The 25,570-nt window shown below is 50.2% G+C and overlaps 1 protein-coding gene across 1 annotated transcript in view; it reads left to right on the top strand.

Annotated features, from left to right (window-relative positions):
• Nucleotides 1-25,570, top strand: part of LOC112107425 (astrotactin-1) — a 203,478-nt gene that overhangs the window by 93,690 nt on the left and 84,218 nt on the right. The window contains exons 4-8 of the mRNA XM_024201119.1: nt 1,142-1,288; nt 1,890-1,997; nt 7,046-7,195; nt 7,757-7,924; nt 25,426-25,510. Coding sequence (XP_024056887.1) covers nt 1,142-1,288; nt 1,890-1,997; nt 7,046-7,195; nt 7,757-7,924; nt 25,426-25,510 — 658 coding nt within the window. The remainder of the gene's footprint in view (nt 1-1,141; nt 1,289-1,889; nt 1,998-7,045; nt 7,196-7,756; nt 7,925-25,425; nt 25,511-25,570) is intronic.

Genomic DNA, 25,570 nt, shown 5'->3' with positions numbered 1-25,570 from the left:
CTCTTTTGGGGTTCCCTTACGCATGGGACAGCAGTGAGTATGTTCCCCTGGGTATTCTTGTAGCCACGGCTTGGGGCCTCCATGCAGCCAAATCTAGCAGCGCATCTTCCACTGCATGTGATATAGGAGAGATAAGAGGTGGTGCTGAAATGCAGAACCTTGATTCCAGCACAAGAATCTCTGTGCCTGCACCTTCCTTCTCCCTGAACAGAGGTTTCAGTAAGGGGTCAGATGGAAGGGGAAAAATGTGGTGGTATTCTGTCCCAGCTCTGTCCTCATCCCCAAGCTCCTGCCACAGTCCCAGGACCACTGGGTCCATTTACAAAAATGATCAGCAATGAGATAGTTAACGTTGATGTTTACATTGTCATCAGTAGTCTTCAGTGTCAACACCACCTTGATGCAAATGGGACTTCTCTTGGATCACAAGACCTAGTGACAACATAGTTGTCCCCTGATCAGGTTGCAAAGTGGCTACAGGTTGTATAGGTGGAATCTAAACTGTATTCCTGGGAAGTCCAAGGGTGAGATTTCCAAATCTGCCTAAGGGATTTGCCTGCCCAGTTTGTGCAGTGAAAATCTCTTATGCAGCTTTGAAAATCTCAACCTGAGCCCTGTAGAACTCATCAAGATGATGCTGAATGAATTGGGGCTTCTCCAACACCCAGCCTAAGATGTAGTTTTTCTCAATGGGGCGAGCTTTAACCTTCCTCCTTGTCATCCCTGGCTCTTCCCAAGTGATTCCTTCCCTTCCTCCACGCTACAGGCCAGATAAGGAGTTTCTCCCTGCTTGTTGGATCTCATCCTGGTAGCAATGCATTGGCAGGGCTGTGGAGCTGCAATAGGTGGGCATGCTGCTGGTCGGAACGGAGAGGGCTCTCCAGAGCCTGGTTTGAACCAATTTTGTCAGCCCATGCACCTTTGAAGTGGAAGAAACCTCAGTTTCAGCCCCTGCTCTCTTGTCCCCCATAGGGACCCTGGTCAATTTCACTGGCCGGGCACCATCCAAGGTGTCACTAGTGTTCTCACCCAGATGCTGGGAAAGGAATTGGATCCTGAGAAATGAATTCTCTCTCTTTCTCTCTCCCTCCTTTTTTTGTCTTTTCTCTGAAAGTTTTTGCCTTAAATTCTTCCTGCTCAGGAAGCGACAATGCCAAGCTGTCCTTGATGAACAAGTACAAGGATAACATCATCGCTACCAGCCCTGTGGACTCCAACCACCAGCAGGCTACCCTGTTGTCTCACACCTCCAGTAGCCAGCGGAAGCGGATCAATAACAAAGCACGAGGTACCCTGTGATTCCCTAGGGCTGGGGGAGGCTGTGGGGAGTTCTGTTCACCAGCGGAGCTCAGGCCTTGTCGGATCGAGGATTTTGCCTTCCCACCCCATCCGGTGATGTGCAGGCAAAGCCACAGTCCCCCAGTTTCCAGCAGCAGTAGGCTCTACCAGTACAAATAGCAGCGTTGTTCATCTACAGCAGGGGACTGAAAACAGGGCAGGTCCCCAAGGTAGAGTTCATGATTTTCCTCTGTAGGGGAAGGGAGCACTTTGTGTTACCTATAGCAACATCCTCTGACCACTTAAGAGCCAGCATTGGTGATAGCGGTGGGCAGAGCTCAAAAGATCCTGAGGTTGGGTCACCTGGGCAGGTGTCTGTGCCTCTGTTTCCCCTCCCACCCCTTGTCTATTTAGATGGTAAGCTCTTCAGGGCAAGAGCTGACTCCTAGTGTGCGTTTATACAGCACCTGGCGCAATGAGGCCCTGATCTCTGGCATTTCTGCAGTGCAAGTAACAACAGCAACGAGAGACGGCAGGCGGATATGACGGGGGCAGAGGTGGGGGGAAAACGTGCAATTGTTGGAAGTGATTCTGTCATCTGTTAATTGTAGCTGGCTCAGCGTTTCTGAACCCTGAAGGAGATTCTGGGACAGAGGCTGACAACGACCCCCAGCTAACGTTTTATACGGACCCATCCCGGAGCAGGCGGCGCAGCAGAGGTATGTGTGTGTGTGTGTGTAGGTGGGGGGAGAATGGAGGTTGAGAATCCAAAGCAGATGTTCCTGCAGGGGCTAGACCTGGGTTGTGTCTAGGGGTGTTTTCACATAGCAGGATTATATCCAATGTGAAGATGAGAAGAAATGGAGAATTAGGTAAGTGCTCAGGGCCAAACCCTGATCCTATTGAAGTCAGTAGCAAAGCTCTTGTTGACTTCATCAGGGCCAGGATTAGGCTGTCAGTCCAGCTGTCTGGTTGCAATACCCCTATACCAATAGTCTTATAATTCCATTTCCTTCCAGATATGTAACCCAGACTGGGGGGGCATCCTCCTTGTGGGGATGTCCGAATTCTGTTTTGTCTCATCAAGCTTCTTCAAATGGCTGTGCCGCAAAAGTGCAACGTTGTAGGTTCTACATGAACATTGGCTATGGGTATGATTTTCCATTGGTGTGATGCCGGTCAGAACTGAAAATCAAACTAGAATCAGGAAGTGTTGATTTCTAATCCCTAGCCAGTCCGCTGGCCGCATGGAGCTGTTTGGGAGATCTTTTCAACTGAGGATGAAATACATTCAAATTTTGCTGCTGGCATCTCTCAGGATTTGTTGTATATTAATGAGTAACGGGCTTCAAAGCCTGGCTTGTTAGCCCCTGTGCCTCCCTGTTCGGTGTCTTACTGCTGTTATTTTAATAAAACCGTCTCCAGCACAAAGGGGAAACCAGATGGAAAGATTCTATAAATACACTGTACCTCACCAGCGATGTGCTGTATATAAACATAGAGAAGGCAGCTGTGCCTGGCTTAAAAGAAGGAAGAGAAATGATTATAAAAACCAAATGTTTTTCTATATCAAAGTAAAACGAGGCTGAGCTGTTAACCGATAACGTTGTCCCTAGCTAAAATGAAGGACTAGTTTTCTCTTACCATCAGCTTCTCTCTCGGGAACTGTAGATTCTCTTCCCCGCCCCCCAATGCACCCTTTGTAGCCTTCGCAGTGATGCTCACAGCCTGTCCTGCTGTTCTCTCCTTGGGACACCTGAACTTTTAAAATGAGCACTCAGCCTTTTATTCTTTGCATAGGTTCTTAGATTGCAGCAAACAACGTGATTGATGTCTGTCATGTGTTGTTTGTTTTCTCGTCCCCTCCCCAGTGGAAGAGGTGTGCAGTGGACACTTCTTGGTTTGGTGAGGTTGTTGCTTTTGGGGGTTTTTTATACACATTTCTCCGTGTTTGTTGTAGAGAAGGCAGGTCGAAGACTTGGAGTGGAAGGTGGGGAGCTTTGTGATGGTCCGTAGTTTTGTGATGGTCAGTAGTTCCTGGGGAGGTTCATTCCGCAGTCTTAGACTGGTTCCCAAGACATTTCTGTCTGCTACACAGACATGCTTTACCCTTCTTGCAGGGAGTTCCGGCATGCCTGAGGAATAGAGTTGTAGACCAGTCAGCATCCCTGAGCTTTAGACAATCATTTAGCTGTCCTATGCCCAGATCATGGAGTGCCTTGGAGATAAGGACAGGGACCTTGAGCTTGACTTGCTATTTTCTGGGAAACCAGTGTAGAGAGTAGAGGACAGGTTTGACGTGCTCGTGGTTTCTGTGTTGCTTGTGTTTCTGAGGAGATGCGCTAAGGTGTCTTTACTAGGTGGAGTTTCCTTAAAGTGCCGCAGGCTTTCTGCCCAAGTATATCACATTGCTGTAGTCATGCCAAGAGGTAATTACGGTGTGAATAGCATGTCATTGTCTGCCAGGATGGGATGGAGTCTCCTAGCCAACTGGAAATGGAGGAAGCATTACTCATGGATGCTGTTGTGTGATTGCTTAGCATCAGCGAGGAATCCAGGAGCACTCCGAGTCTAGGAACTGAACTGACCAATTGTGGATGTGTACCTTGAACCAAAGGAGACAGCACTATGGCTGTGAACTCTTCATACTGCTCTCCTCTTCCCACCACTGGCTTGCTCCGGTGCATCTTCAGCCAGTTGTTCTTCACTTACGAGCTGATCTCATCCAAGCACTGGGCTATATTGGTGGTAGCGGTGTGGTCGTGTGTGGCGAAGGGTAAGTAGAGCTGTGTGTCTGCATATTGCCGGCACTTGCGTCCATATCATCTGACCCGTTCACCTAGTGGTTGCATGTAAAGGCCCAGAGAGAGAATGGGTCCTGATGGAACTTAACAAGCGAGGGGTCTGGTGGTGGAGGCATGCCAGAGTCTCCAGGCGGCTGGCTGAGGCAGGAGCAGATGCAGGCTGGAGTAGGGGCATGGAAACAGGCATGGGTAGAGCAGGAGCCAAGCGCTGAAGCAGGGACAGTCTGTTGAAACTACCAGCGGTGGGAATGCTTCTGGCCAGGTAGTGACGTCAAGCAGACTGGAGAACCTGCTTCCTTTAGGAGCCTGTATACTTGCCTTGGGGACACCTGGGTGGGTCCTTGCTTGTGGATTGGCTGAAACCTTGTTGAATGGCATGGAGCCTATCCCAGGACCTGCAGGTAATTGCCTCTGATGACTCTTCTCACTGTCTGACTCAGGGGTGACACCCCAGGCTTAAACAGACTCAGGCTCAGAAGTATCACAAGGAGCAGTTCCCCATCACATCTCGCTGGGTGCCTCCCTCCAGGAAGGACCCAGAGCATCCTAGTGCATTACTCTGGAACCCTGCCACACCTCTCAGGCGGGACAGCAGAATCTCGTGGTCCACATGTCAAATGCTGCGGAGAGGTCCCAGGAGGATGAGAGTGGATGTCTGCCCTCTATCCATTGACAGCAGGAGATTTTCCATCAGTGCTGCTAAAGTGGCTTCAGTTCCATGTCCTGGCCTGAATCCAGATTGTGCTGGGTCTAGAATATTAGATTACCTAGTAGTCAGCCTTCTGTTACCTTCTCTATGAGCTTGCTCAGGAACGGGAGGTCTGATACTGGGCGGTAGTTGACTAGGACTGAAGTGTCCAGGGTGGATTTTTCAGCATTGGTTGGGCTACTGCACGTTTGAAGGAGGAAAGGAAAATTCCTTTTCTGTGTGAGGCGTTGGCGGTTTCAGTCAGGACCGGTGCCGGTTGCTCCTGACTGTTTCACAAGCCAGGAAGGGGATGGGCAGGATTCACAAGTTTTGGGTTGAGACTCTGTTTGGGTCTCCAGAACTTCCTGATGAGAGAATGTGCTAAAGTCTAGGAATGCAGGAGGGCTGTTTGTTAATGGGTATTTTTCTCCTTGTCTTCCTTTCACTGAATATACAGGCAAATATCGCTGTTTTTAAAGTCAAGGCATTTCTCTCTTCTTTTATTTTCTTCTTGGGACAACTGAACTTGTGAAATGAGCACTCAGCCTTTCAGTCCACTCCATTGGATGAACCTAAGACTTCACTTCCATTGCAAGCAAATCCCCGTCTAGAATCCGTTAATTGACTGATTTCTCTTTCCCCCTAGGAAAAGTTCTAGACTGAAATTTCCATAAGATACCTTGGTGATGGGCATGGAGGCCACATAGCATACCCTGGCATGTGCCTGTTCAGCTTCACCATATTCACCACCGGATTGCAGCAATTTAAAGATGCAGCAGGTCAAATTCAGAGCAGGAATCATTTGAGGCAGGTCCCTTTGATAAAGGGCCTTGCACAGGCTGACTCAATCTTTCACCTTTCTGAGACAAGTGAACTCAGCACAAGTTTTCTCAGTGCGTGAGTCCTTCAGATGAGAGATTAAAAGCCTTGGATGTTAAAGATCTCGTGGCGCCTATTCATGGCGAACTGAATCGAAGAAAATTACCAGAAAGAAAAACAAATTGAATACTCTATTTCTCTTCTTTTTACTGAATACTCGGCCATGTATCTCTGACCTGCTGGAAAATGAAGGCATTTACAGTGGTCTTTTAGAATGCATTGATGCACCCAGCAGTGTTGTGAAAGAAACTGAACTGTTATGTGTGCAGTAAAATACTGACAGTTGACGAAGTGAAGAATGATCCTCCATAACAACATAATGGGCCAAATTCTGCTCTTTGACGTGTATAAATCCAAAGTGGCTCCATTGAACGACTTCATTGGAGTTGCTCTGGATTTCCGGCCATGAGGATGAGAGCAGAATTTGGACCAGTGTGCTTTTCAGAAGAGTTTGTGGGGGAGGGAAAGACTGATCTCCCAAAACATCTCCTCCCCTCACTGTAGGGCAGTGTGCTGGTTGTCCACCTTACTGCTATGCTGCCTCCCAGAAGTGGCTGCATTTCAGGGATGAAATAGTGGTATATGGTGTAGTTTGTGAAGTACGTTGGCGTGAGAGGCGCTATACGGGCCTAAGACAGAATTCTGTTTTGTGAAGCCAAACCAGCTGGTTCCTCTAGCAACATGGGTCCTGTGACTCTTAGCAAAACAGCATCTTTTGAGCCCTATGTGCCTGCAGCCCTTAGGACCGCTCGCACAGCTCTGAAAGGTTCTGAGAACTGTGAAGCCTCGGGCTGTTAAAGCTTCAGGTTTGATTGTGCTAGCTTTCTCGCAGCCCAGAGTTGCGTCTTCCCCTGCCAGGGCATTGTGCCAACTGTCAGAGAGACAGTAGGTCAGAAACTGCAGGATGCCCGACACCGTGGGGGCGGACAGCGGCTGTTGCTTCTGAGTGTATGTTTGAGATAGGGACAGATCGACCAGCTTTCCAAGCCCGGAGTTAAACGCTCCGTGGAATGCCGTTCATTCCCGTGGGAACTTGAGTCTGCAGACGTATGGGCTAATAACCAAGAACTTTCTGCTTGTGGAAGCAGTTTCAGGGCACAGCCACTTTGAAATCAGCAAAGCTGCCCTCCCTCACTACCCCAAACAAGACAGGGACTAATGCAAACTCTGAGGATTGTGATCCCTTTGATCCTCCAAGGAGTGAGGGTGGTTGAGAGGTGAGGGTTTCCCTGGGAAGACGAACCCTTCAGGGTATTCTCTGCTCTGTTTGATCAGGAGGTGGGAGTGGGGGACATAGGGAGCTCTTTGGATTGTGTTCTAGAGGTGATAGCATAAGTGACTGCTGCTGTGGCTCTGACGTCTCTGCCGTCGGTCTCTTTGTTCGGTGCTGTTCCAGTGGGCTCGCCGAGAAGTCCCGTCAACAAGACCACGCTGACCCTGATCAGCGTCACCAGCTGTGTGATCAGCCTGGTGTGCTCATCCCACATGAGCTGCCCGCTCATCGTCAAGATCACCCTGCACGTCCCGGAGCACCTCATTGCCGACGGTGAGAGTGCCCCCCCTCCGCCTGCACAGCTCTGCCCTCTGACCCTCAGGCAGGGAGAGTCGGCCAGGGGAAATGCCAATCCGGCTGGGTATGGAGCTGCCCAGCCCAACCCTCGGCATCGCGACGGGTGGATGGTGCATCGTGATGCCAAACGTCGTCATGTCAGGACTAGGGTTGCCAACTTTGGTTGGATGAATTCCTGGAGATTTCATCATATGACATAATCTTTAATCTTTAATTCCTGGAGACTCCAGGACAACCCTGGAGGGTTGGCAACCCTCAGGACTCATCATGAAGCTGATGGCCGAGGAGAGCCTGCTCTTTGGGAACCCTATCTGAAATCATGGGCCGCCACAGGGGGAAGGGCAAGGCCAGGGAAGCCCCTGTTCTGGGACATCATCCCCAGAGCACAGGGCTGCTTGTGTGGGGAAGGGTTATTCCAGTTATAATTGAAACTGGCCTGTGGGATGCCTATAACTGGCTTGCGGGAAGCTTGGGGGCTGAAACTGGTTTGAGGGGAGCTCTGTGTCCCAGGCCTTCCAACCTGTGTTTCTCTTGCAGGGAGCCGCTTTATCCTGCTGGAAGGCAGCCAGCTGGATGCCAGCGACTGGCTAAACCCTGCCCAGGTCGTCCTGTTCTCCCAACAGAACTCCAGCGGGCCCTGGGCACTGGACCTCTGTGCCCGACGACTTCTTGACCCGTGTGAACACCAGTGTGATCCAGAAACTGGTAGGCAGGGTCGGCGGGGATGCCAGGGTAACTTCCCTCACCAGCGGCACAGACTCCTGCTCGCTGATCTCTCTGGGTTCGGCTGCACTCCCTGGATTTACTAGCCGGTCTGGAGATTGGCTGCACGGGCTGACTCAGCCATTTATAGGCTGGTGGACTGTGTGATAAGCATCCTGTGCCAGCCCCATAGTCCAGTTAGCCTGTTTGTTTTGTGGCTAACATTTTTGGCACATACCTGGAGACTTTGCTGGGTCTTGGTGGCCCAGGTCAGAAAAGAGTTCAGTGATTTGCATATTTAAATTACATCCCTGATTTTCCCTCCTCCCCATAATTGATTATTCACTGCAAGAGAATCCCTTCTTTCCGTCCCCTTCCCCAAAGTGCTTGTGAAGAAGGCGCTGAGACGGCACAGACCCAGGGGTAACTGCGATCTGAGGGAAATCCATGCATTCCCCAGATGAGTTTTTCATGCCACGTAATGGCAGCTGTATGGCTAAAGCCCCATGTAACACTTTGAAACTCTGCTCGCTATTGTCTTGCTGCCCCCCCTGGATAAATATAAAAACTGCAGGACTGATCTACAGGGTGAGATAAGGATTGAATGGCAACCGTCACTCAGGGGCTATAGCTTGCCCTCGATCCTCCTCCGTTTCCTTTCACCTATAGCTGTAATTTGGCCACGCAGAGCTCTAATCTCAGGGGGTCTAAAGAAGGACATGGAAGAATTTGGGTGTGGACGTGGTGGAAGTGCAGTGGTCCCACCTGCAAAAACGGGGTGAAATAACCAGCACGCATCATTTACTGTCTGCCAGTGGGCACAATGCTATTGCAGGGATACGGGGATACTGACCAAACTACCGCTGCGCAGGGGAACCCAGGGCCTCTGTGGCTGCCTGTACTGAGACCTGCTGTGTGGAACCAACACTGTGCTCAGTGCAGATGCCAAAGAGTCTAATCGTAGAAAGGTAGGGCTGGAAGGGACCTCAAGATGTCATCTAGTCCATCCTGCCGGGCTGGACTAAGTATAGGGTCATGGGTAGAGAAGGCAGTCCCTGAGATGAGGTTACTGAATGTTTAAACTGAATCCAAAGGGGAGCAGGGCCCTGGCCCTAGTTGTGTGCTAGCGGTGGGTTCTTTACCCTTGCACAGTGGGTTTGTGGGCATGAGCTAGAGTTTGCTCCTCTGCCGGGCTGCTGCTCCATGGCTCATGTCTGTGATCCTGCTGCGGTGGTACTCATTCCTTCCCCCTCTCTCTACATCTGCCAATGGCACCGGGAGTGGCTGGTGTGTAAATTGTCCACTGACGTTGGGACGTAAAAACCTGCAGCTGGGGAGATGAGGGGAAGTAGTGAATCAACACAGCCGCCTCTGCCAGCGAGGCTCCTGGGGGGGCCACATCCGCAGGCTGTACTGCTGCCTCTGACAGATCCCCAGGAGGGGCAGCGACAGAAGCTCTGCTTGACTTCTCCCAGGCTGAATCCACCTACCAAGGCCATTCATGCCTTGCCAGTCCAGGGACAGGGAACCCGGCCCAGTGAGGGCAGAGGGGGAGGGGTAACCAAAGCCAGAGGAGCTTTTCTAGGATGAGATTTTCACAAGCATGCGGTGTTGGCCTAACTCTGCTCCCATTGATGGGAGTTTTCCCGCTGAAGCCAATGAGAGTAGTGGGAGGTCAGCCCTGAGCACTTGGAAAATCCTGTCAATGTAATATGTTGAAATTCAGCACCTTAACATTGCTTTGCTGTTGATTTATCAGCTTATGGGCCAGATCCTCCGCTGATGTAAATCAGCGTCGCTGCCTGGAAGTCAGCTCCATTGAACTTCCTGGAAGTGGATTGATCTCAGCGGAGATCTGCCCATTTACACTACCTGAGGATCTCTCCGGCCATCTATCCATCCCATTTATAACACACATGTCATCATGCCAGGCATCACAAAAACACATGTAATCCACACACTGTGATGTGTCCCTAGCCTCTGTTTGCCAGAAGCTGGGAATAGGCAACAGGGGATGGATCACTTGATCATTACCTGTTAGGTTCACTCCCTCTGGGGCACCTGGCATTGGCCACTGGTGGAAGACAGGATATTAGGCTAGATGGACCATGTGTCTGACCCAGTATCTTACTTTCTTATGATGTAAATTGCAAAGATATTTGTAAGCTGACTTTGTGTGGGACACAACTGGTCTCTGTCCAGAGCAAATACCTAATAATTTCTGTAGTTCTTAGATATAGACAGACTTGAGCTGAAATCCTGGATGCACATATGCCTGAAATTGGTACATGTGAAGAAATTGGTGTTGTGTTGCAACTGGAATTCTAAATCATGTACTTCAAAGGGGAAGCAGGCAGCAGAGAGACATAAAGCAGGGACAATACGTGGTATCATCAAGTTAAGTGGTGGCAAGGAGATGGGGCTTGTCTACACTGTGAAGGCTATAGCAGCTCAGCTGTGGCACCAGAACTATGCTGCTGTAACCCTGTAGTGGGGAGGCCGGCTACAGAACCAGAAGGTGGTTTCCATTGCTGCAGGAACTTCACCTCCCTGAGCAATGGTAGCTAGGTCAGTGGACACATTCTTCCATTGACCCAGCTGTGTCTACACCTGGGTTAGGCTGGCATCGCTACATTGCTCTGGGCTGTGGATTTTTCACACTGCTGAGTGCCATAGCTGTGTCGACCTAAGTTTTTAAGTGTTGCCCAGGCTGTAGGTGCACCAAGGTGTTTATTCTTGCCACTGGTTTTGGGAGAGTGCTCTCCCCTGGTGAGGGATGCCATCCTTCCACCTTCATTGCAGTGAAAACATCAATCCCTCCCCCCCCATCACGTTTTACCTGCACGTAATGAGCGTGGGAGTCTGTTGCCGTTACTGAGCATCAATATCCAACAGGGTCGTCATCTTTTTTTTAAACCCTCTGTTTTACTGCACGCTGTGTTGCCCAAGCGCGCATGCTGCCCCATGGCACTACTCTGTCAGATGTCTGCCCATAAAAAGCTAAGCTCACCTGGCTTTGCAGCTTCCAAAGTTGTCTCAGGGAATCAGGCCTCCCTGCTGTCCCTGCAATTGCCTCTGTTCCTTGCCTTTTCCTCTAGTGAAATGATCAATCCCAATCGGATTACTGGCATGTGTCTCCTTTCCCCTTGTGCCTCGGCTGGGTTCATTCCCAAACATGCTTCTCTGTTCGTTTTCCCTGTTGGGTGTCATCTGATTTACATGTCACTGCCTTCCTTTCCTTGTCAGATAGAAATGGAACAGCATTTTACAGCAATTAGAGGCCAAACTCAGATCTCAGGGTCTGGATGTGGGTGTAAATCTGGAGTATTGCTACCGTCTCCAGCAGAGTTGCTGCAGATTTACACTGGGGTAACTTGAGTGACTATAGTTTTTGATCTGTGACGTGAGGTGATTTGCATCTCCTTGGTCACTGACCTGAATGTTTTGGCAGGAATGTTATCATGGGCCAGATCAGTGTAAACGACTTTACGCTGACTTCAGCGGCACTGGGCCCATTGACAGCAGCTGAACACTTCCCCTCTGTTCTTCTTCGAGAGGTGTTCCTGTGGGTGCTCCACTCCAGGTGTTGGTGCGTCCCTCCACCTTCACTTGGAGATTTCTGCAGCAGTACTCGTACCGGTCGCGCACGCGCAGCGCCTGCCCCCCCGCTCTGAGTGTACCTTAATAGTACGCGTGCGCGACCGGTCTCCTCAGTTCCTTCTCTACCGTCCCCAGCCTGAGACGGAGCTCAGCAGACTCGTTAGAGACTTTTCTCTTCCTTCATTCATATACCTTCCCTGTTCGTTAGTTTGTTACCAGTAGAAATTCGATAACATTTTCCTGTCTTTTCTCTCTAAAACTACAAATAAAATATATATTTTTCTTCGTTCCTGTCAGAGGCAGCCGCTTCCGACATGCCTGGCTCTCCAGGCTTAAGAGCTGCTCTAATTGCAATGATGCCATCCCTCTTTCAGATTGCCATTCAAAATGTATAAAATGTTTGGGGGACTCCCACATCCCCCCAAAATGTGTCCACTGCAGCAAACTTAAATCCAGGGCACGCAAGGACAGGGAGCTGAGATTAAAACTCCTCCTCCTTCAGAAATCTCTAGGGTCCGCTTCAGACCCGGGCGCCGACTCAGGTGCATGCCACAGCCCCCCAGCCTCAAAGAAAGACAAGAAGACTGAAAAAAACCAGCACCCTCTCTCACGCGCAAAGAGTTCTTCGTGGGACAAGACTTCTCCGGGCAGGTCTACAGCCTCCCTCCCGGCGCTTCCCCGTCTGAGCACTTTTGATGCGCCGGGCTCCTCCGGCGCCGTGCGAAACCCGCCTGCAGCTGCGGAAGTGGTGCCGACACATGCTGACATGCTTGACCTCCCGCAGGCTATTCTTGCTCTCCTGGCACTGTCTCCCGCTGAGCTGACTGGCAATGAAACAATGCTCAAGACATTGGTGCAGAGGAACCTTTCTTCACAGCAGATTCCTCTTGCACAGCACTCGCCTCACAGAGGAGCTCCAGCACCGCAATTTACACAGTTAAGGGACCTGCTGGTGTCACCTCTGCTTAATGCCTACTTCTCTCCAAATGCTCAGTCAGGGTCCGCACAGCCTTCCTCCAGTGATGAGGAAGCTGGTCTGTAGGGGGAGTTTTCACCATATCAAATCTCCCATCCTCAGACCCCAATCAATAGAGGTCATAGAAAAATCACCTCGTCATACTCTCAGGATCCTGCCCCGTGTGTGAACCCCTGGATGGCACCACCCATGCCCTTCCCACCACAGTGGCAATATTGGACTCCAGGGGCATCTTATCCTTGAGACCCCACTCGCTATACCACCACGCCAGGCGTGACACCTGCCCGCCACCGCCGGCTGACGAACCTGCCACTGATGTAAGGGTCCAGGCAGCACCATCATGACCTGCCTCTAACCCAGTAGACCCACTTGTTACGCCTGATGAAGCCCTACTGCCTCCTCCCCCGTCATCTTCAGATGACTTCTCAAAATTTCAAGATATTTTCAAAAGAGTTGCAAGTGAGTTAAGCATTAGCTTGGAGGAGGTTCCTGAACAGCACCATGAGTTAATGGACATCCTGCAACCCTCTTCTTCCTCTAGGAGTGCATTACCGATCAACGCAGCCCTTTTGGAGCCTGTTAAGGCCATCTGTCAGACTCCCGTTGCAAGCCTACCAATTTGTAAGCGAGCGGACTGCAAGTACTTCATCCCTTCCAAGGGCTCTGAATTCCTTTTCACTCACCCAGCGCCAAACTTGCTGGTAGTAGACACAGTCAACCAAAAGACCAAGCACCAGTTTCCCCGCTCCACCCCATCCGACAAGGACAGTAAGCGATTAGATCTGCTCGGACATAAAGTATACGCATCTTCTACGTTACAATTTTGCATTGCTAATTATACTGCCATTCTGGCAAAATATGACCACAGAAATTACAACAAATTCATGGACTTTATTGACGACATTCCGGAAGAAAAAAACCCAACAATTTATGGCTCTAGTTTCCGAGGGACAAATCATCTCATGTACTGCTCTTCAAGCAGCCCTCGATGCAGCCAATACTGCAGCAAGATCTACTGCTACAGCAGTTGTCATGTGCCGAGGTTCGTGGCTCTCCTCCTCCTCCTTTCCTTGAGAGATCCAGAGTACCATTGAAGATCTTCCCTTCGACGACGACAAACTCTTGGCCTTCACGATGAATGACGTACTTCACTCAATGAAGGACTCAAGGGCAACTCTCCGGTCCCTAGGAATTCAAACCCCTATGGCCAGAAGGTGACAATATAGATATCAACCTTACCAGCGCCCACGCTACCCCGCATGCACCCAGCAATTCCATAGGTCACATGAGCAACAACAACAGCAACGCCAGAGACTCAGATACCAGCGTCAGTAGCGTAGCTGGAGGGGTGCAGGGAAAGCAGCTGTTTCCCCTCACCAAATTTTTCAAAAGCCCGCGCCTTAGTTAGGCGGGGTTACCATGGCGCCAGCGGCGCCGCTCTGAAGCCCGGCTTCCCCCAGCGTGCTGCTGCATATGCCGCCCCCTCTCACTGCCACACCCATCAGCTGTGTCTCCCAGCAGGAGGGAGACACAGCTGATCGCGCGTCAGGGAGAGGAGGGTGAACTGAGCTCCGGCAAGACGGGCTCAGTGGGAGGAGCCGGAGGAGAGGCACTTAGCATACCCCAGCTGATCAGCTGTCTCCCCCAGCAGGAGGGAGAAGCTGATTGCCCAGGTAGGGGAAGATTAAGTACTGAGCTCCAGCAAGCTGGGATCCTGCAGGCAGGCTTTGCCGGCTTCCCCCAGCATGCTGCATTGCATACCCTGCCCCGTCCCTGCCACGCCGGCTGTCTCCCAGCAGGAGGGAGACAGACTGCTAATCGGGGAGGCGGGGAGGCAGGGAGGGGAGGGGGAAAGAACTGAGCTCCAGCAAGCTGGGCTCCTGGGGAGGAGGAGAGGCTGGGGCCTTGGGGAAGAAGGGGGTCGGTCGGGGCATGCCCCCCCATAGGGGGCAGGGGCACCCACCCACCCCACCCACCAGTCAACTGTTTATGGGGCCCTTGGGGGCCCACGAGCCATCAGCTGTTCGGCCGGGGCGGGGGCGGGGGCAGTAGGGTAGCTAGGGGAGTGCTGTTTAGCTGGTTTTTGGCCACCAGCCAATCAGCGAGGGGAACTGCTCCTGGAGCAGGGGTTGAGCTGGGAGACCCCACCGGTGAGGTGCAGCCCCACCTCCTTCTCCTACCTGCTCCTTGTGGCACTGTGGCAGGCGTGCTTTCTCTGGCTCTGCAGCAGCAGCTCCTAACGTCTCACCCAACTAAAGGCAGCCAATAGCAGCAGCTCATAAGTGTATTTCAAAGGGGGTCTTTCTTGTGGTGAGGGTGGGGGGGGACTGGAAACCCCCCAGGTTTCTGAGAGAGCCAGCACCTGGCTGCTGGTGGGATGGCCGTCTGCATGGTAGGGGGCAGGGGGCTCAGCCAGAGGCATCTCCAAAAACATCCCCTGCACCCCTGCACCAGAGAGACTGAGAGTACCAGCCCCTGCCGGGCAGCTGGACCAGGACAGGCATGGGGGGGGGGGGGAAGGCGCGTCTCCTGTGGGGTGTGGTGTCCCTGCTTGCCCAGGCAGAGACGCCTGCCTCTCAGAGACAGTGGCCATGTAGTGCGCTTGGTTCCCCCTCCCTGGCATCTGGGTGACTACCTCTTAGGGGGTATGGGGTGGAAGGGAAGAGGCAGTGGGGAAGGGATAGGGGTGGGGGGTAGGAGAGGAAAACTATCAGGGGAAATCTTCATAGCTACAACCTCTGCCTTGGGGATGTGGATGGAATTGTCTCCCAAGGGACGGCTGGAACCATCTGCTGTGCTCTCTGTGAGCTGAGGGGTGAAAACATTATATGTGTTTAGTAGTCCATGTGCTCTGGCAAACACAAGTCCAGGCACCATGTTGGGGGGCAGGGAGAGGTAGCCTGATTTTCCCTCTCCTATCAGGGGAAACCTGAATTGTCTCCTAAGGGAAGGGCTTGTCTTGTGATCATGTTGGGAGGAGGTGGGGGGGTATTGCTAAGTCCCAGGGTTGAGTAATTCTCTGGTGATGGTGGTCATTAAATTACTAATTGTCATTCACTTGCTGTACACAATGACTGGTGTCAAGTATCAGGGGGTAGCCGTGTTAGTCTGTATCTACAAAAACAACAAGGAGTCTGGTGGCACCTTAAAGACTAACAGATTTATTTGGGCATAAGCTTTCGTGGGTAAAAACCTCACGTCTTCAGATGCATCTTGCACTGGGACTGGGAATTAGTGCCCTGCAACTCCTCCTGTTGGGCCAGTGTAGATCCTGCTGTTAGTACAGCTATTTGCAGGTGCCCTTGTGTTTAGCTGAACCGTTGGACTCAGTTTAGTGAGGATGGACTCAGAGACTGAGAGCTAAACTGACACTACTATCCTGCTGTGTGGATCCCACTGTGCTTGTACTGTGAATTTTTGGCATGCACATGTGGCTATATTTATCTCATTGTGCTGGTGCAACTTCCTTGGTGTGATGATGACATTATGCTAAGATGAATCGTGAAAATAGTGTCCTGGTGTGATGGTCACTCTGTACTGTTCATGTGAATCTTGCATTTTTGTATGCTGTGTTGGTGTAGTGTAGCCCTGTTCCCAGGAAATTTGAGCCACAAGGTGTGGGGAGGTAATATCTTTTATTGGAGCAACTTTTGTTGGTGAGAGAGAGACAAGCTTTGGAGCTTTCACGAAGTTCTTTCTTCTTCCTGAAGAAGAGTTCTGTGAAAGCTCAAAAGCTTGTGTCTCTCACCAACAGAAGCTGGTCCAATAAAAAATATTTTACCTCACCCACCTTGATATATATTACCCCCCCCCATATTACCTCACCCAGCTTTCCAGGAGTGAGTTTTTATGATGACATGGGAAGTGCTCTGACTGGTCCTGACTTCTCTGTATCAGCCCCTCTAGCTTGCACTGCAGTCCAGTACCTGGGGGCTGGGTGCCTGCAGCGCTGAGACTCTGTGAGATCAGGGACTCACAGACCCAGCTGGGAGGGGAAGGGCACCTCCTCCTCGGCCTCGCTTTCTTGCTGCCTCCTTTTCCCGAGTGGCCTCATGATGCACAGAGCCAGCATGGCTAGGTGCTGCATTGGAGTCTCCCAGTGCAACCCCCCACCCCCTCTTCCCCATGCAAACCCCCAACAGACCCTGCCCACCTCTGTCCGATTGTCTCTCTCATGCGGGGGACTGTGGCCCCCCCTTGCTCCTCTGTGCTGCCTGCTTCCAGGGGCCACAGATTGCAGAGCAGCCCCCTCAGGAGAGATGAGAGGGGCTGTCCCACCGGGGGCATGCGAGCAATGGCCCCCTCACAGCGAGATGCTGCGCTGCCGCTGCCTCCATCTGGGTGGTGACCCCGGCCTGAGGAGTGCGAGGCAGCGTGAGCTGAGCATGGGGGCTGGGGGCCAGGCCAGCAAGCCTGATCACTGACACTCCAGGTGTGCCCAAGTGCGGAGCTAGTGCTCTGGGCTTCTCCTTCATTCAATGACATCAGTAGGACTTGCTTTTTTCGTGCAGAATTTGCCTTTCAGAAAGCAAACCAGCCCCTCCCCCCCAGCCCTTTTCATTGGGATCCTGGGGGCTCAGGTCCCTTGGGGAGGCAGCATTGGGATTGCATTAAGGGGGGGGTTGTGACGATGCTGTTCTGGCGGGACCCAACTGAGAGTGCCAATTCAGGACAAATTGCTAAAACAGGGCAGTTACAGCCCAAGGCTGGGGTTTTTCCACCTTTAAGGCAAACCAAACCAGCCAGACAGTGAAGACGTTGGTCTCACCCCACTGGCTAACCACAAGTCACACAAGCAATTCCCTTAGACGCTCCATGTTTGTCGTGCCACACCTTTGGCTCAATACCATTGTAGTTTGGGCATTTTAGGGTTAACCTGTGGCTTCCCTTTGCAAAATTCAGTTCTCTTTCCTCCTTGTCCTGCAGGATCAAACCCTGATTCCTCTTGCTTAACAGAATTCACTGGCTGATTGGGTGGGTTCTCTGGGCTAACAGCTATTAGCAAGTCCTTCCTCTCCCAGCCAGGCAAGTAATTTGCATTACCACAGACAGGAGCCAGTCCACCAGTTTTCATATCCTTAACTGCTATCATTTCCAAGGCTGGACTCTGTCTTAAAGAGATACCACACAAATCCAAAGAGTCTGAGGGTGAAAGTTTGCTTGCTCTCCCCTGCATCCTCAAGCATTCGGCCATAAAACTGTTCTGCTTTGAAACCCCAGTAGCCAAATCTGTCCTCAGACCCTGAAGCACAGACTGCTCACTTAAAGAATTAGCATGGAGACATTCCTGTTCCAACACCATTGTCTTCCCAACAAGCTGGCCACACACAGCCACTTGGGTATAGGGCTGCTCAACTTTCTTAACAGCTTTTACTCCATCTGAGACCTTCTTAAAGCTACCCACACTGGATCTTTCAAAAGGAAAGTCAGTGGATCCATTCACAACAGAAAATTTCTGGCAGTTAGGAACTGAAACTTCCCTGATTAAATCACTTTCACACCCTTCAGTTGCAGCAAACGGCTTGAACAGATCACCATGAGGATTCCTTCCCTTAGGAGCTTCTCTAAGCAACAATTCACCCTTCACAGAAATTCTTCCCTTACCCTCTTTACCTAGGGCTTGCTCTAAAGGAACACTTTCCTGAGCAGCAACAGACTTTTTCTGGGTCTTACTTACATCCAGGATCACCTTTGGCCCATCAGGCGGATTCCTACACAATCTCCTTTCAGGCAAACCCATAGACTCACTAGCTAAAAGGTTAGAAGCATTCTCCTTCCCTTTGCCACACACAAGTTCAGGAATCTTTTTCTTCTTGCTACAAGTTGCTACAAGATAGATTGTCTGGGTTAGCTTTGCTCTCCATTGAAAGACACTTGGCTACTGAAGTAGATTATAATAAAGTAATAGATAACTTTGCTAGAATGAAGCTTAGATGAAAGAGGCTGTTGTAGTGCTTCATAGATTATCATATTGTTTTGATCTTATCTCTGAAATATAAAATAAGTAAACACGTGTTTTTATTATGTTTTGATTTTATATACAATACTGTAAAACTTTTTTTATATTTTAAATGCAAAATAACACACGTACTTATAAAACAATATCATTCTTGTGTTTTTATTTTAAGTACAAAATAAATATGTATAACAAATTTAAAAGTATGTAACTAGTAATTTGATATGGTGGCGGGTGGCGCCTTTTTTTGTGTTTGCTTCCCCTGATGTTAGAACCTGGCTACGCCACTGACCAGCGTCGCCGCCCCAATTCTTCGGTAGCGTCTCAACCCCCTCCGACTAACAAGCAGATTTGAAGCCTTGGTCGAGGGTATAGAAAACAACGTTCCCACTTCAGCGCTTACACCCCATGTCCCTATTTTTGGACACCGCCTACGGCCATTCTCCCACCAATGGCAAAACATTACCACCGACAAGTGGGTTATTGAGGTCGTCACAATTGGCTATTCCATCCCTTTCATATCCTTGCCTCCACCCACCCACTCTCCCCATCCCTCTTCAGGGACCCCTCTCACGAGCAACTGCTCCTCCAAGAAGCACAACACCTCCTTCTATTAGTACCAGTGGAACTTGTGCCCGAACAACCAGGGCTTTGGAGCGGAGCCCAGAACTGGAGCGCAGAGCAGCTCCGGAGCAGTGGAGCTGCAGGTTTTTGCCTGGAGCTGGAGTGGAGCCGGAGCACAGCCGGAGCACAGCTCCAAAGCCCAGCAAACAACACAGAGGAAAAGGGTTTTATTCCCATTATTTTTTTAACAGAAAAGAAAACCGGGGGATGGTGACCGATTGTCAGGAGGCTCAACACATTTATCAAAAGGAAAAGTTCAAAATGGTTACCCTCACCACCATAATCCCAGCGCTGGAGCAGGGCGATTGGTTTTCAGCCCTCGACCTACAAGACACCTATTTTCATGTGACTATACGTCCAGCCCACAGACGTTTCCTTCATTTCACCCTCAGCTTGACACATCTTCAATACGGGGTACTACCCTTCGGCCTATCCACCGCCCCCCTGAGTTTTTTCCAAGCTCCTAGCCATAGTCACAGCCTACCTCAGGAGACAAGGGGTCATAATATTTCCTTACCTCGACGATTGTCTCCTCAAAGCCGCAACGCTCGACGAAGCGCTTCAATTCACGCAGCTCACCGTCACTTGCTTCCTCTCCCTCGGCCTACAAATAAACAAAACCAAATCCACATTATCTCCTACCCAGCACCTGGAGTTCATAGGAACTCACCTCGATTCCCAGACGTTCATAGCATCTCTCCTGACCACTTCAACACCATAAAACTACTGGCCACGAAACTTCGCAACAGTCCTCAGGTCACTGCTCAAGACTGTCTACAACTATTAGGTCACATGGCCTTGTGCACTTTCATGGTCAAAAATGCACAACTATACATGAGGTGCTTCCAAGCTTGGTTGGCCACGGTTTACAGACCGAATGTACATGCTCTAAACAAGCCTCTATCCATACCCTTCAGAGTCAAAGACTCTCTCCTATGGTGTACAGTTCCCTCCAACCTCTGCTCTGGAGTCCCCTTTCTACAGGATGCTCCATCCCTCATAATGACTACTGATGCATCCCTCACAGGGTGGGGTGCACACATATCCCACCACACAGCTCAGGGGTATGGTCTTCAACCGAAACCTCCCTACACATAAACGTCCTAGAACTTCGAGCCATACGCAATGCCTGCCGTCACTTCCTCCCATTGATCCGGAACCAAAATGTACGGATAATGACAGACAACATCGCCTGCATGTTCTATGTGAACAGGCAGGGAGGAGCTCACTCTCACTCACTTTGCACAGAGGCTATAAAGCTCTGGAATTGGTGCCTTGCAAACAACATCCAGATATCAGCCACCTATCTTCCTGGAGCTATGAATACTACAGCAGACGAATTAAGCAGACACTTTCCCTGGGATCACAAATGGGAGATACACAACACAGTCATCCGCAACGTATTCCACATTTGGGGATACCCAACCATAGACCTTTTCGCAACTGTGAAAACATGAAATGTCCCGAATTTTGCTCCAGAGCGGGACTGGGCAAACATTCCCTGGGAGATGCATTCATGATCTCACGGGACTGGGACTTACTATATGCATTTCTCCCGATACCTGTCCTCCACAGAGTTCTGACAAAAATACGAACAGATCGTGCCACGGTAATTCTGATTGCCCCGTCATGGCCCAGACAACCGTGGTTTCCGTTCCTCACCAGAATGTCACTTCGCCCACCAATTTCATTGCCCCTCACTCCGAACCTCCTATCGCAGCAACACGGCCGATTTCTTCATCCCAACCTGTCCATGCTTCATCTCAAAGCTTGGTTCCTACATGGTTCTCCCAAAATGAACTAGCATGCTCTGAGCAGGTTCAAAGAGTGCTCCTACATAGCAGAACACAATCTACTTGAATCACTTATCTCTGAAAGTGGAAACGATTCATACAATGGTGCTCAACTAAACAACATCCTCCTACTTCTGTACCTCTTCCGCTCATACTTGACTACCTGTTAGACCGTAAGCAATCAGGCCTTTCTTTCAGCGCCATCAAAGTCCACTTAGCTGCTATTACAACTTTTCATGACAAGATCGACGATACCTCTGTTTTTGCTCATCCAATCACCAAGTGTTTTCTTAAAGGGCTACAATCCTTATACCCGGACATTAAACCTCCTACCCCTCTGTGGGACCTTCACTTAGTATTATCATGCTTAACTCAACAACCATTCGAGCCCCTAGCCACTTGCTCCCTCTTACACCTCTCTATGAAAACAGCATTCTTAGTGGCAATCACCTCCGCCAGACGGGCAGGAGAAATAGCTGCTCTCATGGCAGACCTACCTTACACACTATTTTTCAAGGACAAGGTTACCCTTCTTCCAAAGGTGCATTCATTATTCCACATCAATGAGCCGATACACCTACCAACCTTCTTTCCTAAACCACATGCAAACTCTTTTGAATCCACAATGCATACATTAGATGTACGCAGGGCTTTGTCCTTCTAGCTGGATAGAACCAAGCCCTTAGGATAGAACCAAGCCCTTCCAGACTCTTTGTCTCCATTGCAGAGCGCTCCAAAGGGACACCTATCTCTACCCAGAGACTTTCAAACTGGATTTCTGAGTGTATCCGACTGTGCTACCAGATAAAAAAAATTACGCCTCCTGCCGGCATCGGAACTCACTCCACTAGATCTGTGACTACCTCCGTGGCTTTCTTACGCAAAGTTCCTCTGGCTGACATCTGCAAAGCAGCCACTTGGTCTTCTGAACACGCATTTGTTAAGCATTATGCCCTTACTCAAGACCCTCTCTCTGACACACGATTAGGCAGAGCTGTATTATCTACCACATTCTTACCAAATCCAAAGTCCCTACCTCCTTGAGGTACACTGCTTTTCAGTCACCTGGAGTGGAACACCCACAGGGACACCTCTGGAAGAAGAAGAGGAGGTTACTCACCCTGTTCAGTAACTGACGTTCTTTGAGATGAGTGTCCCCGTGGGTGCTCCGCTACCCACCCTCCTCCCCTCTACTTCGGAGTTGGGGTAGCCTCCGTTGGAGAGAAGGAACTGAGGAGACCGGTCGCGCACGCGTACTATTAAGGTACACTCAGAGCGGGGGGGCAGGCTCTGCGCATGCGTGACTGGTACGAGTACTGCTGTAAAATCTCCGAGAGAAGACTCGGGGACACTCTGAGCTACCTGCCCTGGGTGTGTTCCAGGATCACTCCATCCAGCCACATCTCTTCCTTCAGTTCTGAGTCGATGTAGTGCTGGGGCGAGTTGCCAAACTGATTCCCCTGCAAATTTAGCCATGGGAACAGATGGGCAGTGGCAGCATTAGCTCCCCAGCACTGTGACTTGCTCCCGGCCAGGGCGGATGGCAGTGCAGTCTCCATGCCTCGGCCTCCCTGAGAGGGGCCCAGGTAGAACCGGTTGAGCATTGGCTAGGAACTGGATTGTAACCACCAGCTTGTTTTATGTAGGCAGCTGAAGAGTCATCAGCTAGCGCGGATTTCTGGTGCCTGCTGACCAGGAGTGGTGTAGAGATGAAGGTCTCCATTTTCCAGCATCAGTCCTGCCACCTGCAGTGTTGATATCTGATCACCTTTGCTACCCACAGCCTGTTTATTAACCCATTCCAAACAACGACCCACGTTCTGCTCTCCTGTCCACTTGAGCTGCTGCAGTCAGGAGTATCTGTGGGCAAAATTCACCTTCCTTCTATGATGATTTTGTCTTATCGTGGGACAAGAGGTCCTAACCGAGATCAGGGCCCCATTGTGCCAGGAGCTGTACAAACACAGAATGGGAGCCAGTCCTGATCCCACCAGGCTTACTTTTTAAATAGATCCAAGAAAAGAAGCCTGATCTCCCCATTTCACAGTTCCAAGGTCACACGGAGAGTCTGCGGCAGAGCCAGTCTCCTGAGTTGCAGTACAGTGTCTCAGCCACATGATCCTTTCTCTCTGTGCCATAGGGCACATTCGGCACTGCTGCCCACCCAGCACCACACCGACAGGGCTGCACGGGCTTAAGTCATTGCAGAAGCTGGGTCAATATCTTCCCTCTGGCCAGCATGTACCTGCGCACAGTCTGTGTCGTCTTCTGTAATAACCACTCGCTCCCCTGCTGGGAGTCTGTGCTTGCTCCAGAATCAGCATTCCATGTGTTCACAACCATCTGTCACAGCAGATGCAGCCCCTGCGTAGGGAGGCATCAGCCCCCTTGGGGTCAGGTCTTAAAAATTCAGGGTTCTTTCATCTGTGTTTTAAAGGCATGTGGCCCTTTAAGAGCAGGAGGCTGTCCTGTCGGACTATAGTCTTTGGACCCTATGCTGCCCTGCCCTGTCCTCTATGCAGTCCCACCTGTTCCAGGGTATCTGTTAGCATGGAAGCTGGCTTTTTTAGAGCTGCAAGCTGCAAACGGATTGGGCTAGAGTAGCCAGGCAAAATCTTTGCCCCAAACTGAGAGAAATCTTTTTGGTGAGGCCTCTGCTATGCTGGGTTCTGTCATGTAAAGGGGGATGAAATTCCCCTTAGTCAGCCAGCATGAAGCTCATCCACCCCTCAGGCTTAAGTGGTCTAGTGCATAGTTCTTTTGTTGGTGTAACCCACTGTTTGCTGTAGGAGCTTCTAACTGCAGGGCTTTTTTTAGCTTATGCTTTAGCTCTGGAGGTTCTGGTTCAAACCCCAGGTACAACCATGATGGTGGGCATCACACTGGACTTCTGCATGGGGTGAATTTCATCTAGGAGGTGGAAGTGCTGAAATAGCATGTGATAGAGCCTGTCCTTGTAGTGCTTCTGGTCTGATCAGAGGCAAGAAATACTGGAAAGCGCATGAGCAATATGGAAATACTGGAAAGCGCATGAGCAATATGGAATTTCAGGTTGTCTGCGCTTTGCTTTACTATGATACCATTCATATGCTTCATTTTTATTTAAAATAAAAGCAAGGCCGTTCTGCAGGGAACAAAATAGTAGCATTAAAGTTGAGTATTTAAATGTGTCTGATTCAGGAAATTCAAATATTAATGACTAACTTGGCTTCCTAAAGATAGGCTCATTAATCCATATTTAGGCAACTACACCCAACTCTTCAGAAGTATTTAGATGCCTCACATCCACTGATTTCACCTAAATACCTTTAAAAATCTGAGCTCTAAATAGTAGCTTGTTTTTCAGAGAAACTGAGCAGTCCCAGATCCCCTGGAAGCCAATGGTTGCTGCAGATGCTCAACACCTTTCTAAGTCAGCCTGCTTATTTGGGTGTCTAAATACGGGTTTAGGTGTCTAACTTTAGATGCCTAAATTTGAAAGTATCGGTCAAATATTCCCACAGCTACTGTAACATGGCCACATAAAATATTTTGTAAGGTATAAATGCACTAGCCTAAACAGTAATCCAAACCACAGTGGTACATATGTTGTTGTAATTTGACCAAGATAATTGTGCTCTGGGAATGTTAATTTTGAATTTTCCTGATGCCTGGGTGCTGAAATTCACCATATTTACATTGTTGCATGACAGTGCACTGAGTTTATAACACATAATAATGATGTTTAACATTTTCTTCTTTAAGACCCTGCTCTAGCAAAGCATTTATACACGTCCTTAGCTTTCAGCACTTAAATATTCCCAGTGAAGCCCTTAAAGTTAAGCATGTGTTTAAGAGCTGTGCTGGACTGGGACCTAAAGCACTTTATAAATATTAACTAACCAAGAGCCAAATTCGGCCTACTCTTACGTGGCTTCAGTGTGTGTGTGTGTGTGTGTGTGTGTGTGTGTGTGTGTGTGTGAGAAGAAAGGAGCTTTCCCCCCCTTTCACAGTCCATGTAATAAATGGTGAGAATTATACTCACCATACTCAAGGAAGTGCAAGGGCTGCTCCCTAATTATGGCCCTGGGGAATGCCCCAAAGAGGCCATCGAGGACAGGGAAGGGGGTGGTGTGGTGGCCCCTGTCACTGGCTGTGCTCTGAACTCTATTCTGAGCATTTGCTGGTTTTGTACAACCACCAGCTCCCAGCCTTTAGACCAGGGGTCAGAGGCTGCCGCTGACAGTTGTAGCAAGGTCTGGAGGGAGGAGAAGAGGAGACAGTATTTGGTGTGAGGGCTCACCTCTGCCACTGCCATGGCACCACTTGTAGATCTCCGGGAGGGATGGAGTTAATGCAGTTACACAATCTGTGCACTTCAGCCTCTGGCACCTGGAGGTGGGATTTCCTGATGTAATAACCCTGCCTGTTGTGAGCCCCCATGGAGCCCACAGACTCCCATTAGCAGGGTTCATTCGGAGCACAGGATCAGACCTTGGTCCATCTAGTCTAGTAGCCTGTCTCCAGCAGTGGCCAGTACAATTCATTCTCTTATTTTACCTCTCTCCATTCCTAGGTGAGTGCCTTTGCTATGAGGGTTACATGAAGGACCCGGTGCACAAGCATCTCTGCATCCGGAACGAGTGGGGCACGAACCAGGGGTAAGTTTGATGACCACAAATAGCAAGACATTGTACTGACTTTATGAACGTTCCCTGTTG

The sequence above is a fragment of the Terrapene carolina genome, unplaced genomic scaffold (genome assembly GCF_002925995.2).
Source record: "Terrapene carolina triunguis isolate 2854851 unplaced genomic scaffold, T_m_triunguis-2.0 Scaffold210, whole genome shotgun sequence".
In the NCBI taxonomy this organism is placed as follows: Eukaryota; Metazoa; Chordata; order Testudines; family Emydidae; genus Terrapene; species Terrapene triunguis.
Note: the sequence above shows the minus strand (reverse complement) of the source record. Positions and strands in the feature narration are given on the sequence as shown.